Below are 18094 nucleotides of genomic sequence, written 5' to 3' on the forward strand. Positions count from 1 at the left end.
TGGTTCCCCTGTATTCCTGCTGTAAGTGAAACCATCTGATATTTTTCCTTTTCCTTCTGGCTTTTTTCACTGAGCATAATTCCTTCTAGTTCCATCCGCGTTGCTGCGAATGGCATGAGTTTATCTTTTTTGATTGCTGAGTAACATTCCATTGTGTATATGTACCACATCTTGATCCAGTCATTTATTTTTTTTTTTGCATGAATAAATTCTTTATATAATTGGGGGATAGGCCAGAGGCGCATGTGGCAAGAGGATTTACCGGAGACAGAGTGGGAAACAGAACAGGCAAAAATATACAGCTGTGGGGAGTATTGTGCTAAACCCATTGTGCCACCAGTGAGGCCCTGTAACTTTATTTGCTAATCAGTGATTAGTTTTCATCCACATTGACTGTAGATTTTTGAAAGTTGTGACAGGCACATAGGTAACCAATGTATACAGCTTGTTTGGTGAATCTTCAACCTCATTATGTTTCCTGGACAACCATATACGGATACAATAGGGGACATTCCTTATTCCCTTGGCCCAGACAGCTTTGTTGAGCCTGGTGTCGATGCTCACATCTGGAGTGCCCATTTCCTTCACTGCAAATTTCCGGATCTCTTTGAGTGCTCTAGGGGCACGCTTCTTGAAGCCAATTCCATGGATGCGCTTGTAAATGTTGATAGTGTATTCTCTGGTAACTACCTGGTTGATGGAAGAACGGCCCTTCTGGCCACCTTTCTTAGCGGGAGCCATCCTCATGGGGCAGAACGTTGAAAGGAGCCAGTCATCTATTTTTGGGCAGTTGGGTTGTATCCAGGTTTTACCTATTGTAAATAGTGCTGCAATAAACATAGGTGTACCGGTGTTTTTTTGAATCACTGTTTTTGTGTCCTTTGGGTAGATCCCTAGGAGTGGAATTGCCAGATTGTTTGGTAGCTCCATTTTTAGTAGACTGAGGAACCTCCAGACAGCTTTCTATAGTGGTTGGACCAGTTTGCACTCCCACCAGCAATGTAGGAAAGTTCCTTTTTCACATCCTTGCCAACATTTGTTGTTGCTTGTTTTTTTTTTGTTGTTGTTGTTAACTTTATTTTATTTATTTATTTTTAAAGATTTATTATTTATTTATACAAGCACTGGGTACAGTCAGAAGCATGGGAGGGTGAGAGAATTCACCAGGGCCAGAGCGGGGAGCAGAGCAGGCAGAAGGACCGAAGTACACTGCTGAGGGGAGCAGTGGGCAGGAGAGGTCTGCGCACCATGTGGGACCCCTCCTCCGGTGGCCGGTGGCCGGGGAGCAGCCGGGGATTGAACCGATGCTGCAGAGGCTGCGGGCAGCTTTGCAACCCAGCACTCAACCGCTGCGCCACCGGGGAGGCCCGGTTGCTTGTTTTTTTGATTTGTGCCATTCTTACTTGTGTAAGGTGGTATCTCAGTGTGGTTTTGATTTCTATTTCCCTGGTTATAAGGGATGTTGAACATTTTTTCATATGCCTGTTGGCCATTGCATTTCCTCTTTGGAGAAATGTCTTTTAAGTTCTTCTGCCCATTTTTTGACTGGATTGTTTATTTTGTTTTTGTTGAGCTGTGTGAGTTCTTTGTATATCTTTGTGATCAGTTCCTTATCAGTTGACTGGAGTGCAAAGATTTTTTTCCCAATCAGTGGGGTGTCTGTCTGTTTTGGTTAATGTCTCTTTTGCTGTGCAGAAGCTTTCAGCTTAATATAATCCCAGGTATTTATCTTTTCCTTGACTTTCTTTGCTTTGGGTGATGAGTCTTTAAAGATGTTATTGCTATGTATGTGTTGTAGTGTTTTACCTATACTTTCTTCTATATATTTTATGGTTTCAGGTCTTATGTCTAGTTCTTTTATCCATTTTGAGTTGATTTTTGTGCATGGTGAAAGGTAGTGGTCTAGTTTCATTTTTTTTGCATGTGGTGGTCCAGTTTTCCCAGCACCATTTATTAAACAAACTGTCTGTATTCCATTGCATATTCTTTGCTCCTTTGTCAAAGATTAGTTGTCCATATAAGTGTGGTTTTGTTTCTGGGCTCTCTATTTGGTTCCATTGGTCTGTGTGTCTGTTTTTGTTCCAATACCAAACTGTTTTAATTATTAAAATATGTCTTATTGCAAATTCTAAGTAACCTGTTGCTTAGAGATTTGATTGCTTTCTTTTATATTGCCATTGATTCCAATTATTTTTTCTCTGTGTTGAAGTACAGTTGAGTGGCTTAAAAACTGAATAATGTTAGTTTGGGTGAGGGTCCAACTAAGATTAAAGGAATTCTGATGACAGATCGTATGTACAAGTGATTTAATTATTAATACCGTGTTAAAATGTGTGGAGTATGGAAGAGACTGCTATTTATTATTCCCCCAAATTCATTTTTCATTTGTTCTCTCTTAATAAAGTCCTTGGTATTCATCTGGGCACCTGACTCCCCAGAAGGCTGCATTTCTTAAGTCTCCTTCGTGCCAGATATGGTCAAGTAATTCAGTTCTGGATAGTGAAGGTTTTTTTATATATGACTACCTCTGAACTTTCATGTAGGATAAAAATAAACCATGATTACCCCCATTCCACCACCCACCTGAGAGGAGATAATGAAGTGAGTTCTTTGTCTATAGGCACAATTAAAATAAAGAACCCTGAAGGGAACTATACCTCAGTCTGTAATCAGTGGAAATCCTGAGCCCTCACCAGCATATTCAGTTTCTATAGAAATAACACATTTATGAGTTATATTTAACAGTACAAACATTTGTTTGTAAACAGGTAATTCCTTGCCTACTGGAGGTCCTCACATAGTATGGACCCACTCAGTGGCTCTATATCTGCTAACGATAGAAAATGACGTGTCAAATCATGACAAGGGATGTTTGTTATAATGAAAAATTTAAGCAAGAATTTAAAGATATTAAAGATGATAAAAACTCTACAAATTTAAGTAAGAGATATTAATTCTAGTTATATTTAAAAGTAATTTAAATAGCCTCATTTTGTATTTTAGTTTTCAAAGTCTGTTGCTATATAGATTTCTATGTGTTCCCTATTATTACAGAAGTTATAGAAGCCCTTTTCTGAAAAAACAAAAACAAAAACCCAAAATTTTAAGGTCTTATTTCTCTCCAATAAGCATGACTTGTAAATACCCGCATATGGTTTCAGACACAAGTATACCTAGGAACCCAAGACCAAACAAGCAAACAAACAACAACAACAAAAAAAAACAAAAAAAACCCACCAAAATCAAAACCCATTGGTTTAACATTTTATTTTTGACTACAAACCTCACTAGTCTGCTAAATATATATTTAATCATTTCAAAGCATGCAGTTAGGCTATAATTCTAAGACATTTTACAGGTCATAAGTAGGACAAAGATGTTCTCATTGCATACAGTAAATATTTTGTTTAGAACATGAGGTAAGATTGGCTGTAATTATAGCTTCATTAAATTTAGAAGACCATCAATCATAACACACATTTATTCTACCAATCACTTTAATCTAGTCTGGAAGCCATAGGGCAGACATCAGTGCATTGTGTTGTCATCTGTGCCCTGGGGACAGTAGACCTGAGCAATTCTTAATTTTCTTGGACATGAGAAAACAAATGTGAGAAGAAACTGTACTTCCTTATAGTGGTTTACGCAGATTCTTGAATGTTGGCCCTTTCCTTTCACTTAAATAGAAAAGAGGTAATTTCTGAATTTATGCTACTACTACTCCTATAAAAACAACAGAACTGATCCAGTTTTTTTTCTTCTTGTTTGAAAAACCTCTCCCATAACAGCCATATTTCTTTACCTCTCCTGTCTCGCCCACTTCTCCCCTTAGCAGTGTATTTCAGTCAGTCTGCCTGTTCTCTTCCTCGCTCTGTCTCTGGTGAATGCTCTCACCCTCCCGTGCCTCTGGCCTGTACCCCAGCTCTTGTATAAATAAATAAAATCTTTTAAAAAAGTATTTTTTCTGATAAAGTGGAATGGAAAGGAATATGGACCAGGTATTAGTAGACCTGGGTTCAGTTTCTGCCTTTGACCATAATTCCCAGTGTGAACATGGGAATTGCATCATTAACTGCATCATTGACTTACCTGTACCATGTGAGGAATTAGACTAAAATAAATACTATATTTTTCTTCTAAATTGTAATATGCTATTGTTATAATTTAAACAAACATTTAAAAATTCCTATTTATTGTGTTCTTAATATATGTAAATTTCTCTGGTATTTGCGTTAAAAAATAAACCTTAGAAATCTCAACTGTGGTGCAATTTTTTAAAAAATAGTGTTTATTTTATTCTATTTTAAAGATTTATTTATTTATTTATATAAACACTAGGTACAGTCAGAAGTGTGGGAGGGTGAGAGAATTCACCAGAGCCAGATTGGGGCACAGAACAGGCAGAGTAACAAAATACACTGCTGAGGGGAGCAGCGAGCGCATCAGGAGAGGTCTGCGCACCATGTGGGACCCTCGCAGGCAGCCGGGGACCGAACTGGCGCTGAAGAGGCTGCGGCTGGCTTCTCAACCCAGTGCTCAACTGCTGCGCCACCAGGGGAGGCCCCTGTGGTGCAATTTTTGCAATAATTTAAGGTAGATCTTTATTTATTGTTCTTTAAAAAAACTGAATTTTCATGTCTCTCTGAAATGAGTGATTATGTATAATTATTTTATACTTGATGAGAACTGAAATATAGAATCACTAAATATAACCTCTAGTTGCATTTGGAGCAAACTGAATAATGACCAAGTCCATAAATTCATTGCTAACATTTTTTTTTAATTCTACTATTTTTTCTTCAGAATTAACTAATGCTTAAACTTTTTTTTTAAAGATTTATTTATTCATTCATACAAGAAGTAGGGTATAGGCCAGATGTATGGGAGGGTGAGAGGATTCACCAGAGAAACAGAGCAGGGTACATAACAGGCAGACTGACCAAAATACACTGCTGAGGTGAGCAGCACGTGAGACAGGAGAAGTCTCCCATGCCATGTGGGTATCTCCGCGGCTCTCTGGGATCAAACCCGCACTGCAGAGGCTGCAGACAGTTTTTTCAGTACTATGCTCAACCCGCTGTGCCACCAGGGAGATGCTAATACTTAAACTTTTGGAGAAAAATTCTAGAATTTTAAGAATCTTTGTTTTATTCAGATTATCAGAAATTGTAGAAATAAAACCATTGGAAGTATTAACTAGATTTTATCATGACTTACAATTTGCACATTAGCCAGTTCCATTGCCCCCAGTGGTGTTTTTTTTTTTTTTTAAGATTTATTTATATATGCATATAAGAACTAGGGTACAGGCTAGAGGTGTGGGGGATGAGAGTGGGGAACAGAACAGGCAGATTGACTGAAACACTGCTGAGGGGAGCAGCGGGTGAGACAGGAGAGATCTGCTGCACCATGTGGGAAGCTCCCTGGGTGGGGATTGAACTCATGCTGCTGTGGCTGCTGATAGCTTCATAGGTTGAGTCTTAACCCCTTGTGCCACCAGGGAGGCCTCCCCCCGCAGTGGTTCTTTGTACTCTTAGAATCCATTAATCTATCGTCTTAGCATCCATTCCTCTTCTTATTCCCACTAGTAAGTCTCTCTGACACCTCCTACCCTCATCCACCCACCCTGCCTCTATACACTATATCATTGATTAGTGGTGCTGCTCACTCCAACCTTTTCTCCAGCTACTTCCAAACAGGCCGTGAGACAGCTCAAGGGAATGCAGGATCCTAGTGTTCCATGGAATCTGCACAGTCTGTCTGTCCTCCACAAAAATTCTCTCTTGGTTGTTTTTAGGCACAGAGCATTCATCTTTTGTCTTTGGAACTCATTGATCTTTATGATGTATAATAAAAGTAGTTTTATTACTAGTTTTAAAGTATTACAGATTCCACCCAAATAAAAGCTTCAGCTTAATGAATTCTTCCTTGACCTTCAAGTAAGAGTACTTACCAAAAAGCTGACCTAAATCCAAACCATACATCAGAAACCTTATAATTTAATTTATTTTTTTTCAAGATTTATTTATTTATGCATACAAGAGCTGGGGTGCAGGCCAGAGATGCGGGGGGCAGGGGAGGTGAGAGGATTCACCAGAGACTGAGTGGGGAGCAGCGGGCGAGACAGGAGAGGTCGTCTGTGCCATGTGGGTCACCTCCCTGGCTGGGGATTGAACTCGTGCTGCAGTGGCTGCCAATAGCTTCATAGTGCTGTGTCTTAAGGGAGGTCCCCAGAAACCTTATAATTTATTGAATCTGCCTTAGAATTTTTATTGTCGTTTTTAAAAATTCTTGACTGGTTTATATTGACATACAATTCTGCACAGAAAATACCAAATAATTTGGAAGATACTTATAGTCTAGTTTCATCAGGTGCTGATAAAAGGAAAGAACTGAAATTTAAGAAAACTTCACTTATACTTAAAAGGTAAGTGCTTTAGACTGGCTGTCCAACAGATGTCTTCACATTTCTGAAGAATATCATTGGAATGAAGAATCACAGTTTTCTGATTTAAACTGACTGTACATTGGGTACAGGTAACCTGTAGGTAACCGAAGGCTATGGAGGGAAAAAAATCCAGGACATCCTGAGTCATACTTAGCTTGAAATTATAAGTTGAGTTATGATGAATACTCTATAATAAACTAAAAATCCTTGTGATGTTGAGAAATGTAATCAAGAAAGGAAAGTTTGGTAAGCAAAAAACCCAAATGTGTAGACAAAACATTGCCTTCCTGAGCCAACACCGACTAGCTGTTTTTTTTGTGATTCCCATGTGTAATTGAAAATCATATACTTTCAATAGCTGAACAATTTTATATGGGAAATCCATTTTTAAAAATGTTGTCATGATTTAATCATATTCTTGGAGAAGAGCTTGAGGTGTTTTCTTAAAAATTATGCTGAATCCATTCCTAAAGAAGAGAATTCTAAATGTTGAAAAAGGCAGTGTTAACCTATGAATTTCTAGTCTTGGTTTTAAATTACATGATCCTTTGTTAGCAAATGCATCATATTTAATTTTAAGTCAGACAGGTTTTTGTCACAATGCTGCTGTATTCTGCTAGTGAATGCAAATTATTTAATAACCTGCCACTATTTTTTAAACCAATAAATTATCTTGGATTAACGTGCTAAATGTTCATTCCATTCCAGAGTAGGTTTTCTCCAATTTAACTTGGGAAATTTCACAGACAACAGACAGGGTTTTTCTAGCTTTATAAGTGAGTCAATGCATCTGTACTAAATTTCTTTGCTCCTACTGAATTATTCATATTACTGTCATCTAATTAAGAATTTTGTCTTCTGTTAGAGGAATTCATTTTGTCACATGAAAAATAATTAAAAGGCATTTATAATAAATGGATGATATTTTATCTTTAAGGTCCTTTGTAACACTTAAGTTTTATAAGAAAACATTTTCTAAAAATTAAGAAAGTAAGATTTTGCTTGATTATTCACATACTAAATGATATTAACTATTCATAACCACACTGAAAATCTTTTCTTTAAAACATCCTTTGGGGCCTCCCTTGTGGTGTAAGGGGTTAAGTCACAGCACTATGAAGCTATTGCCAGCACGAGTTCGATCCCCAGCTAGAAAGCTGACCCACATGGCAGAACAGACCTCTCCTGTTTAGCCCACTGCTCCCTCAGCAGTGTATCTCAGTAGATCTGTCTGTTCTATTCCCCACTCTGTCTCTGGTGAATCCTTTCACACACATCCTCAGCCCCCACCACATACACACCCTAGCTCTGGCCTATATCCTAGTTCTTGTTCATTTGCTTGATTTTTCTAGGTTTTAGGAGACCATGTGCATTCCTAGGCTTATGGCCCCTCCACTGTCTCCAAAGCCAGCAACAGCGAGTCTAGTCCTTTTCATGAGGCCATCTCACTGGTTCTGTGCAACAGGAAAGGTTCTCCACTTTTAAAGACTCAGATGATTGGTTTGGTTCCGGCTAGATAATCCAGAACAATTTGTCCATTTCAAGATTCTTAGATTTATTCACACCTGCAAAATCCCTTTAGTCATGTTAGGTACATAGTGACGGATTCTGGAGATTAGGTACATGGACATTTTTGTGTGGGGAGGGGAGGTCATTTTCTGAAATACATGAAACCACTATTTTACTATAGTAAAAATATTACTAACTATAGTCACCACACTGTATGGTACATCCCCATGACTTATTTTATAAGTGGAAGTTTATACCTTTTAACCACTTCAATCCATTTTGTTCACCCTACCACTGTACCTATACCCCTCCCCACCATATATATATATATATATATATATATATATACACACACACACATATATATATATATATATATATATATATATATATATATATACACACACACCACGTCTGATAACCATCAGTATGTTCTCTGTATCTATGGGCTTGTTTTTTTAATTATTTTTTAGATTCCATAAATGTAATCATACAGTATTTGCCTTTATCTGTCTAACTTATTTCACTTAGCATAAAGCTCTCAAGCTCCATCCATGTTGTTGCAAATGGTAAGATTTCCTTTTTTATGCCTGAATAATATTATTTATCTATGTCTGAATATATTATGTATATGTACATATGTAAGTATGTATAAAACATTTATATACATATAAACCATTTTCTTTATTCATTCATCTGTCAGTGGACACTTAGGTTGCTTCTATGTCTTGGCTATTGTAAATAATGCTGCAATAAATTTAGGGGTACTTATTTTTTTTAAGATTTATTTATTTATACAAGCACTGGGTACAGTCAGAAGCGTGGGAGGGTGAGAGGATTCACCAGAGACAGAGCGGGGAACAGAACAAGCAGACTGACAAAATACACTACTGAGGGGAGCAGCAGGTGCTGCAGGAGAGGTCTGCACGCCATGTGGGACCCTCGCCGGCGGCCGGGGATTGAACCGGCGCTGCAGAGGCTGTGGACAGCTTCATAGCCCAGTGCTCAACCGCTGCAGCACCAGGGATGCCCAGGGATACTTATGTTTTTGACCCAGTATTTTCATTTCCTTCAGATAAATACCCACAAGCATAACTGCTGGATCATAAGGCAGTTCTATTTTTAATTTTTTGAGGTACCTCAACACTTTTTTCCATAATGGTGGCACCAACTTACACACCTACTAATAGTATACCAGGGTTCACTTTTCTTCTCATCCTAACACACGTTATTTCTTGTCTTTTTGTTAATAATTTTCTAACAAATGTAAGGTGAGTGATAGTGTGATTTTAATTTGCATTTCCCTGATGATTAGTGATATTGAATATCTTTTTTCTTGTGTCTGTTGGCCATCTATATGTCATCTTTGCAAAACTGTCTATTCAGATCTTCTGCACATTTTTTAATCAGATTTTTTTTTTTTTTTTTTTTTTTTGCTATGGGCTTCTCTCTACTAGATGGTTGGAGCTCTAAGATCAAATTTCTTTCTTCACTTTACCTTTGCAATCAACCTTAATGCTTGTTACATTTATATTAGTAAACTTTAATCCCCTTGCAAATCTTTCAGTTTCTGTCATGTCACACATCTTCATCCTCAGTGCGTATTATCTATATGTCAGGTGGCAGTACTTTGGATTTACCATCATATATTTTTCAGAGACTTTGAACAGAGCCTTTTCTCCTTTATAATTACATACTCATAGCTATCTTCTCCATTTCCCTTCCACCAGGCAACTATTACCGCTTTACCCAGGCAGTGAAGTCTTCCTGGACCATTTTAAACTCGCTTTCTTCACTTCCACTCTCACCTTTCAAACACTTACGTTACCTTCCATCTTGAAATTTCCATGAGTTGGACATCAAATTCATGATCTTACAGGCTTCCTTCTTTGGCACCTGTTCTTTGGTAAGAAAGAACTTTAAAGGCCCTACGACACTATGAGCTGGATACATTGCAAAACCAAGTTTGCCCTTAAAAAGATTACATATTAGGTCTAGACCCAGATCATAATATGAAAGTCTTGTAAAATTTAACCAGGATGAAAAGCATAGGGAAGTTTGAAGAATCCTAAAAGTCTGCAAAATGATTAATAGAATCAAATCAAATTATGTAGGAAGCTGGTTGCAACCAAGTTAAGAGTATAATATTCTAGTTACCCCAGTTAGATAATTAAAACTGATTGCTCAGTGGCATGGGCTTCCCAACACAAATTATATTTAAAAAGTATAGTCCATTTGTGATTCTAGCAAAATTATAGAGATGTATATCTCAAATCCCATGTCCTAGTCTTAAGTTTCTGGAAAATAAATAACTATCAATGTCCTATAACTTTGATCTAATAACTTTATTCTACTTGATAATTAAGTGGAAGAGTTGATGTTTAAGAGGGCTTAAAATTAAATATGAATTAAATGAAATAAATCAAACCCATAATACTTATGCTTTGATGTAAGTACATTTTCCACAATCATTAGAAAAATGTATATGTTGTTTAATCTGAGAGATTACACATGTGATTTCCATTTGAAATATGTATTTGGTTTATACATGACTTACAGGAACATGTAATAGAATTTGGGTCATTTTAAAAAGTAGTTCTGCATTTTTTAAAAAAATATTTATTTATGCATACAAGAACTGGGGTGCAGGCCAGAGGTAAGGGGCTTGAGAGGATTCACCAGAGACAGAATGGGGAGAAGAACAGGCAGAGGTACTGAAATATACTGCTGAGGGGCGCAGTGGGCAAGACAGGAGAGATTTGCTGCACCATATGGGTAGCTCCCTGGCTGGCCGGGGATTGAACTGGTGCTGCAGAGGCTGCATGTAGCTTCATAGTGCTGTCATTAACCCTTTGCACCACCAGGGAGGCCCAGTTCTGCATGATTTAAGAACAGATGTGATCCAAAAGATGTAATTTATTAGATCTATAAGAGTTACGTGGGAACTCAGGAAGGAAGCTCTTTTTTATTAGGGCTATAGTGTGCCTGTTCAGGATTTAAATTATTTGTCCCAAGTAAAATCTATTAAATGTATAATTTTCTATGTGGGATAAAATATAATTAACTAAGGGCCTCCCTGGTGGTGCAAGGGTTAAGAAGCAACCTACGAAGCAACCCACAGCCACTGCAGCATGAATTCAATCTCTGGCCAGGGAGCTACCCCCATGGTGCAACAGACCTCTCCTTACTTGCCTGCTGCACCCCTCAGCAGTGTATTTCAGTCAATCTATATGTTCCGTTCCCCACTCTGTCTCTGGTGAATACTCTCACCTCCCACACCTCTGGCCTGTACCCCAGTTCTTGTATGCATAAATAAATAAATCTTTAAAAATATATACATATATAATTAACTAAGTATTTAAGCAGAGACAAGGTGATTTTAATCTTTTCTACATGTGCTAGTTGAACATTAATAAAATAATATAGGACAATGATTTTTCTTGTTTGATGTAACAGTTGTTAGATTTTTAAGTGGAATATTTGAATATTGATCTCGAAGGCTTAAGAAAACATTACAAAACGTATTGAATATCAATTTAAAACCTAAGTAACTGTAAATAGCCCTTTTTGAATATATACTGAAACACTCAGCCTAACATTTAACAATACATATTTTCCTTTCCTTAATTTTTTTTCCGTACCAGAATATGTTAAACAGTTTTCCTTTTTGCCCACGTATATCCATTTCTTCCAAACCCAGATGAAATTCTTCTGCCTCTTAAGAATGTCTTCCTTTAAATCAGCTCTCAATGATTTCCCCTTGCATTGAGCTTTCCATATTTGTATTGTTTCATTCACTTTGGATTGAACTGTCACAGTTTTTCAGCCAGAATAATGTCTCTTAACCTACCTGGAGACTGTTGCCTGCATCAAATACTTGACAGGTGGTTTTATGTATTTCAATAACTCAAAAATTTTTTTGTTTTATTTCAGTAATGACACTTTTATTTTTAAGCTTGGTTGGCATATAATTCTTGCCATACATTTTTCCTTTGAAAGTACACAATTCAATTATTTATAGTAAGTATAACCTTTGCAACAACAAGTTTTGAAACATTTCAATCATCCTTACCCAATTTCCTTTGTGCCTATTTGCAGTCAATCCCTATTCCTATTCCCAGCCCCAAGGTAATCACTGATTTGTTTTTGGTCTCTATACATTTGCTATTCTGGACACTTTATTTTATTTTATTTTTTTAAAGATTTATTTATTTATACAAGCACTGGGTACAGTCAGAAGCACAGGAGGGTGACAGAATTCACCAGAGCCAGAGTGGAGAGCAGAGCAGGCAGATGGACAGAAGACACTGCTGAGGGGAGCAGTGGGCATGGCAGGAGAGGTCTGTCATGCCATGTGGGACCCTCGCCGGCGGCCTGGGATCGAACCTGCACTGCAGAGGCTGCGGGCAGCTTCGCAGCTCAGCCTTCAACCACTGTGCCACCGGCGGGGGGGCCCTATTCTGGACACTTTATATAAATTGATCATACAATAATGTAGTCTTTTGTGTCTGACTTCCACTGAGCAAACGTTTCTGAGTCTTATCTATATTGTAACATATGCCAATATTTGTTTGCTTTTGTTGCTGAATACTTTTCCATTATACGAATATATCATTTTTTAAAAAGTATTTGCTCTCTGAAGAATATTTGGGTTGTTTCCAGTTTTTGGCTGTTATGAATATTGCTGCTGTGAACATTTGTTTACAAATCTTTATGTGAATATATGTTTTCACTTTCTTGGGTAGATTCTTGAGAATGAAGATACAGAGTCATATAGAAAACTTATGCTTAATTTTATAAGAAACTATAAACTATTTTTCAGAGTGGCTATGCCATTTATAATCCTTTAACAAACTGAGGCCTACTTTTTTTTTCTAGATTGTTTTAGTTTCTGTGATTTCAAAAACAAATAATTCATAGTCCCTACTTTTTGGGGGGCTTATAGTCTGGTATAAGTGTAGTAAATTATCACAGACATTTTTTGTTGGAGCCCTATAGACAATAGGTGACAGACTCGTTGACTAACACGTGACATACTATTTGACTAACAACTTATCAATATTTTAATATTAAAGACATTAATTATCTCAAACAATAAATCCAAAGATAATTCTCTCTACTTGGATGCAGCAGTTCAACAACACTATTAGTCATCACCACTTTTTGCATCTTTTCTCTCTGCCATTCTCCGTGGGTTGACTTTTCATTCTAATGCTCTATATAGTGAGGTTCCTTTGTGGCTAATATCTCCTACAATTGCATCCTCAAACAACTGCCTTCATATTCAGATGTAGTTTTCTTCATTGTTCTCTTTTATTAGGGATCAAAACCTTTTCCAGATATTATCCTATGCAGGAAACATCTGTTAATATCTGTTTGATTGGTACTGGGTTACATAGTTACTCACAACCCAGTCTCTACCAAAAGAGGATGGGGTATCAAGATCACTTAGACCAATTATGCTTCAGAGCCTGAGGTTGGGTGAGAAATACAAGTCAGATATGTTGAATTTTGCTTTACTATAATTCTGACAATCCAGACTCCACATTAGAACTGTTTTCTTTGACTTTCTGAATCTCAGTTTCCTGTTCTATAAAGTAAGGGAATTGGGTTTAAGCTAGGTTCAAGGAAAGCTCTGAACTTTCCTTTCAGCTCAAAAGATCCTTTGGCATATCAGGGTTTTTCGAATGTCCTTCTCCATTCCAGTGAGGGCTTTTATGAGGGCTAGGTACAGTCTCACTTGAGTCTAGGAACTGCAATCAAGGTATGGAAGTGCAGGGATGGATGGGGGAAGAAAAATTTAGTCTTCAGCAAATCCACTTTTTTCCCCTCATCTGACTTTGTTTGAAGTTACAGTCTTGTATTATCTTGGGTCTTATAAGATAGCATTGGAATTCAAATCATGATCTTCAACACCAGAATCCTCTGGTTTAAAAATATGTCTTTATGGTAGACTTATCTTCTATTTTAAAAGCACAATGGTGCCTAAATATTCTTTCTTAACAATTTTTTAAAAGATTTATTTATTCATATTTATTTATTTACATTTATTATAAATAAATATTATATTATATATATTTATTTATTATATTCATTTATTTACAAGAACTGGGGCACAGGCCAGAGGCACGGCAGGGTGAGAGGATTCACCAGAGACAATGGGGAACAGAACAAGCAGACAACGGGAAACACTGCTGAGGGGAGCAGCAGGCGAGACAGGAAAGGTGTGCCGTGCCATGTGGATATCTCCCTGGCTGACTGGGAATCGAACTGGTGCTGCAGAGGTTGCAGGCAGATTCATAGCGCTGTGCTCAGCCCGCTGCGCTACTGGGGAGGCCCGGTGCCTAAATATTCTGGCTGCTAAACATGACAGGTGTCTGATGATCCTTAGAGCAGTTCTCTAAAAATGGAACTTGAGCCTGAAATATATTCTCTGGCATTATACCATAAATTTGGAAACTGCAACTAATATAAATGGACACTGGATAGCTTTTTTGATGCATTTTAATGCAGCACAAGATTTTCATTATTTATGAAAAAGTGGATTTACTCATTGAGATTACAACCTCGAGTTTTATGATCAAGAAAACTTTCTTAGCCTACTGCCAAAAGGGTAAGGCATGAAATATTATATGCCTGAAGGCATAGATTTAGTATTTTCCTTAATAACTTCTTAATCTCAGTGGCATGATGAGTTTGATTTTCTTGGTCTCCAAAAAGGTGATGGGTGTTGGTTGAAGATGAAATATTGAAAGCTGGGTGGGATAGGGATTGGGGAAAAGAAGGATGTGATTTTTGAGATTATGGAGAACTGATGGAGATATGAGTACAAAAGGAAGGACATTTATTTGGCACTTAATGTTGAGCCCACTAATATCTTAAGCATTTTACTAGCTTCATCTCACATAATCACCACAGAAAAATCATAAAGTCAGCACTATTATCCTTTCTTTACAAATGGGAAAATAGATATTAAAACATTTTCCCATAGTTCACAGTTATTAAATGACAGAACTAGGATTCAAACCTAGATTTATTTCAAATCTTATTTTAAAGCTATGCTTCATAGCTATATACTCTACTGCCAACCATGGGTTACAGTTGTTAGTTTTTAAAAAGTATTCTTATGATAAGTTCTATATCATTTCAATGTCAGATACATAGAATTTAGTAGCCAAGAGTATGAGAGTGTACAAAAATATCAAAATACTTGTGTTGAGGTGAAAGATATCAAAATAGCCAAGGTTAGAGGGAGATATGGAACTCTTAGCAGAGGTGATTATTTGGGGAGTTTGTGAGTGGATTAGAGCATGGGAAGTTGCATAGTTAAGGGGAAGATACTGTGCTACATAGAATAAAGAAATAGAAATAGGTAGAAATTAAAGTACGGTGAAAAAAAGAAAAGTGTTGATTGTGACTTGGAGAGCCAAGATGGCAGATCAGAAGTTCAGGGTTTTCTTAAGGCTAGGGTAATAGAAGTAACATATAAATTGGAAACAAGAGTTGGTACCCAGATGCATTCCACTGTTGTTAATAGCCAGAGAGAAGTGCCACATGAAAAGAACTTGGGCTCCACAAGAAAGAATTATAAGGGCTAGAAGGAAGAGGAGGTTTATGGAAAATATGTAGTATTTTTTTTTTATTTTTTTATTTTTTTTAGCAAGTAGGGACAGAATTTTATTCTTCAAAAAGAATTATAGTCCATAATATGTAGTATTTTAAAACTTGACTTGCCATCTGTATAAAAGCAACATGCTTTACACAGAATTCTGCTGACTAAACAATACAGAGATTACTATGGTTTTATATCTATGTCTACCTGGTTGTGGATTTTTGAAAAAATCATCAGTGGACATGGTGTCCAATGATTTGGGGTAAAGTAGCATCAGTTTCTCTATCCATCAGACAAGTAGACATACTTTTTCCTTTCTAACTATAACACTTCCTAGAGCCAGCCACCATAAACATTCTTGCAACCGCTCAGACATGTATCATATATAAAATTACCCTGTTAGTTTTTACCTCACTAGTGATATTGTTCTCATTGCTTTTTTTCACACTCAATACTATATTCAGGACTTCATCTTATAACAGCATATGTAAATATGTTTCTTCATTCTGATGGCTTGAAAGTATCAATTTGTTTAACCAGTCGCTGCTTGGTGAATACTTAGGTTATATTCAGTACTTTGTTCATTACCAACCATTGTGCAATATACAATCACACTGCAATTTAACAAACATTAAATATTTACCATGTGTAAGGTCCTGCTTTTACCATTATTCAATGAACTAGACTTGTTCATTGCCATGAAGTAACTCATAACCTCATTAATGAAGTTCATTGACATTTTGTAGCCATTCATAAGAGTCAAATACAACCTCTTTCTAGAAACATTGCTTTTATCCTAAAATGCCTTTTCCTATCACCATATTGCCAATTCATTAAATAATTCCCTTTGGTCTTTTTTTTCACATAAAATATACAGAATTACCTCCCTTCCCCATTATTTGTTTCTTTTTGGTCCCCTTATATCTCTTGACTCTCCTTTATCTTTGATACTATAGAAGTAACAAAACTTTACCTTTACTCTTCTTATGTTTTAAGTTGAAACTTTAAAAAAAATTATTTTTATTTATTTATATGTACAAGAACTGGGATATAGGCCAGAGGTGCAGGGGGAGAGGATTCATCAGAGACAGAATGGGGAGCAGAACAGGCAGAGAGGAGCAGTGGGCAAGACAGGAAAGGTCTGCCGCACCATGTGGGTTACCTCTCTGGAGGGTGTTGGAACTCTTGCTGCAGTGACTGGAGATAGTGTGATAGCGCTGAGACTTTGACCCCTGTGCCTCCACAGAGGCCCATTAAGCTGAAATCTTTAACAAAAAGACAGATTAACAGGAGAAAATAGTTTGTTAATATGCCCATTGAAACATCAAAGGAGAGAAACTAAAACCAAAAGTAACTCAAAAGGACAATTTAGAATTCCAACTCATGTAACATCTTCACTAAAGAACAAGAAATCTGTAGAAAAACTGACAGGACAAAGAATTTTTTAGCCTTCTAAGGGCAACAAAATGTGGGAAAGTAAATATATGGGAGGAAATTAATGGAGTAAGGCTTGTTTACAGATTCCTCTGGTCCTCTTTCTAAGCTAATGAATGTCTTCTTTCCTCCATATCTATGGAAGATATCTTTCAGAAAGAAAAAGGAGGGGCAGAGTATTCTTCTAGCTATGTCTTAAATGCCTTTCATCAAAGTGCTATGCCATCGTGTTATATTTGGGGGCAATATATACTGGTTTCGTTCAGTACCAAAGGGTATGCATATCAGTGAAAGGGTGGTCTGTGAGTTCTACCACCCTTGGAATTATATAGATCACAAGGAAAGAGAAAAAATTGAGGTACAACTATCATTGTAATGTGTAATTGGCATATGTATTGCAGATGCAGTATGATTAAAAAAAAAAACAGTGTACCTAAACTAAATGCAGTAAGTATAATAAAAATGGATCAAATATAATAGAGAAGATAATAATATCATAATTCACAGCATTCAAACATAGCTTATTTTAATTTTTTAATTTAATTTTTATATTTTTTAAAATATTATTTATTTATGCATACAAGAGCTGGGGTACAGGCCAGAGATGCGGGGGGTGAGAGGATCCACCAGAGACAGAATGGGGAACAGAACAGGCAGACTGACTGAAATACACTACTGAGGGGAGCAGCAGGCAAGTCAGGAGAGGTCTGCCTCGCCATGTGGGTTTCTCCCTGGCAGGCCGGGGATCGAACTCTTGCTGTAGAGGCTGCAGATTGCTTCATAGTGCAGTGCTTAACCCCTTGTGCCACCAGGGAGGCCCTAGTTTATTTTTAAAAATGTTTTAATATATGTAATCTAAATCAACCCAGAATATTGTATAGACAGACTCTTGCAAATGCTTTGGAAACCAAACTTTATCACTGTAATTTTTAGAAAACAAAGTTAAAATAAACTTTAAAATTTTTAAATCAAAGAATTTTAGAGCTAGAAGGAAATTGACAGTTGAGTCAGCTGGTTCTGTGGGTCTTGGATAAAGAGAGAACTGGGTATAGGGCCTCCCCGGTGGCGCAGTGGTTGAGTGCTGGGCTGCG

General features: G+C 37.1%; 1 protein-coding gene across 1 annotated transcript; it reads right to left on the reverse strand.

The window, feature by feature from the left end:
* Positions 1–335: 335 nt before the first annotated feature.
* LOC119243519 (60S ribosomal protein L31-like) lies at positions 336–741 on the reverse strand. Its single transcript, XM_037509422.2, has one exon. The coding sequence runs from the start codon at positions 739–741 to the stop codon at positions 367–369; it is 375 nt and encodes a 124-aa protein (XP_037365319.1). The 3' UTR covers positions 336–366.
* Between the last annotated feature and the right edge of the window lie 17353 nt (positions 742–18094).

This window comes from Talpa occidentalis, unplaced genomic scaffold, assembly GCF_014898055.3.
Source record: "Talpa occidentalis isolate TD23 unplaced genomic scaffold, MPIMG_talOcc4v2.1 talOcc4.13, whole genome shotgun sequence".
NCBI classification, from domain to species: Eukaryota; Metazoa; Chordata; class Mammalia; order Eulipotyphla; family Talpidae; genus Talpa; species Talpa occidentalis.

Excerpts from the sequence above, each read along its gene's own strand:
- LOC119243519 (XM_037509422.2), bottom strand. The coding sequence starts at position 741 with ATGGCTCCCGCTAAGAAAGGTGGCCAGAAGGGCCGTTCTTCCATCAAC.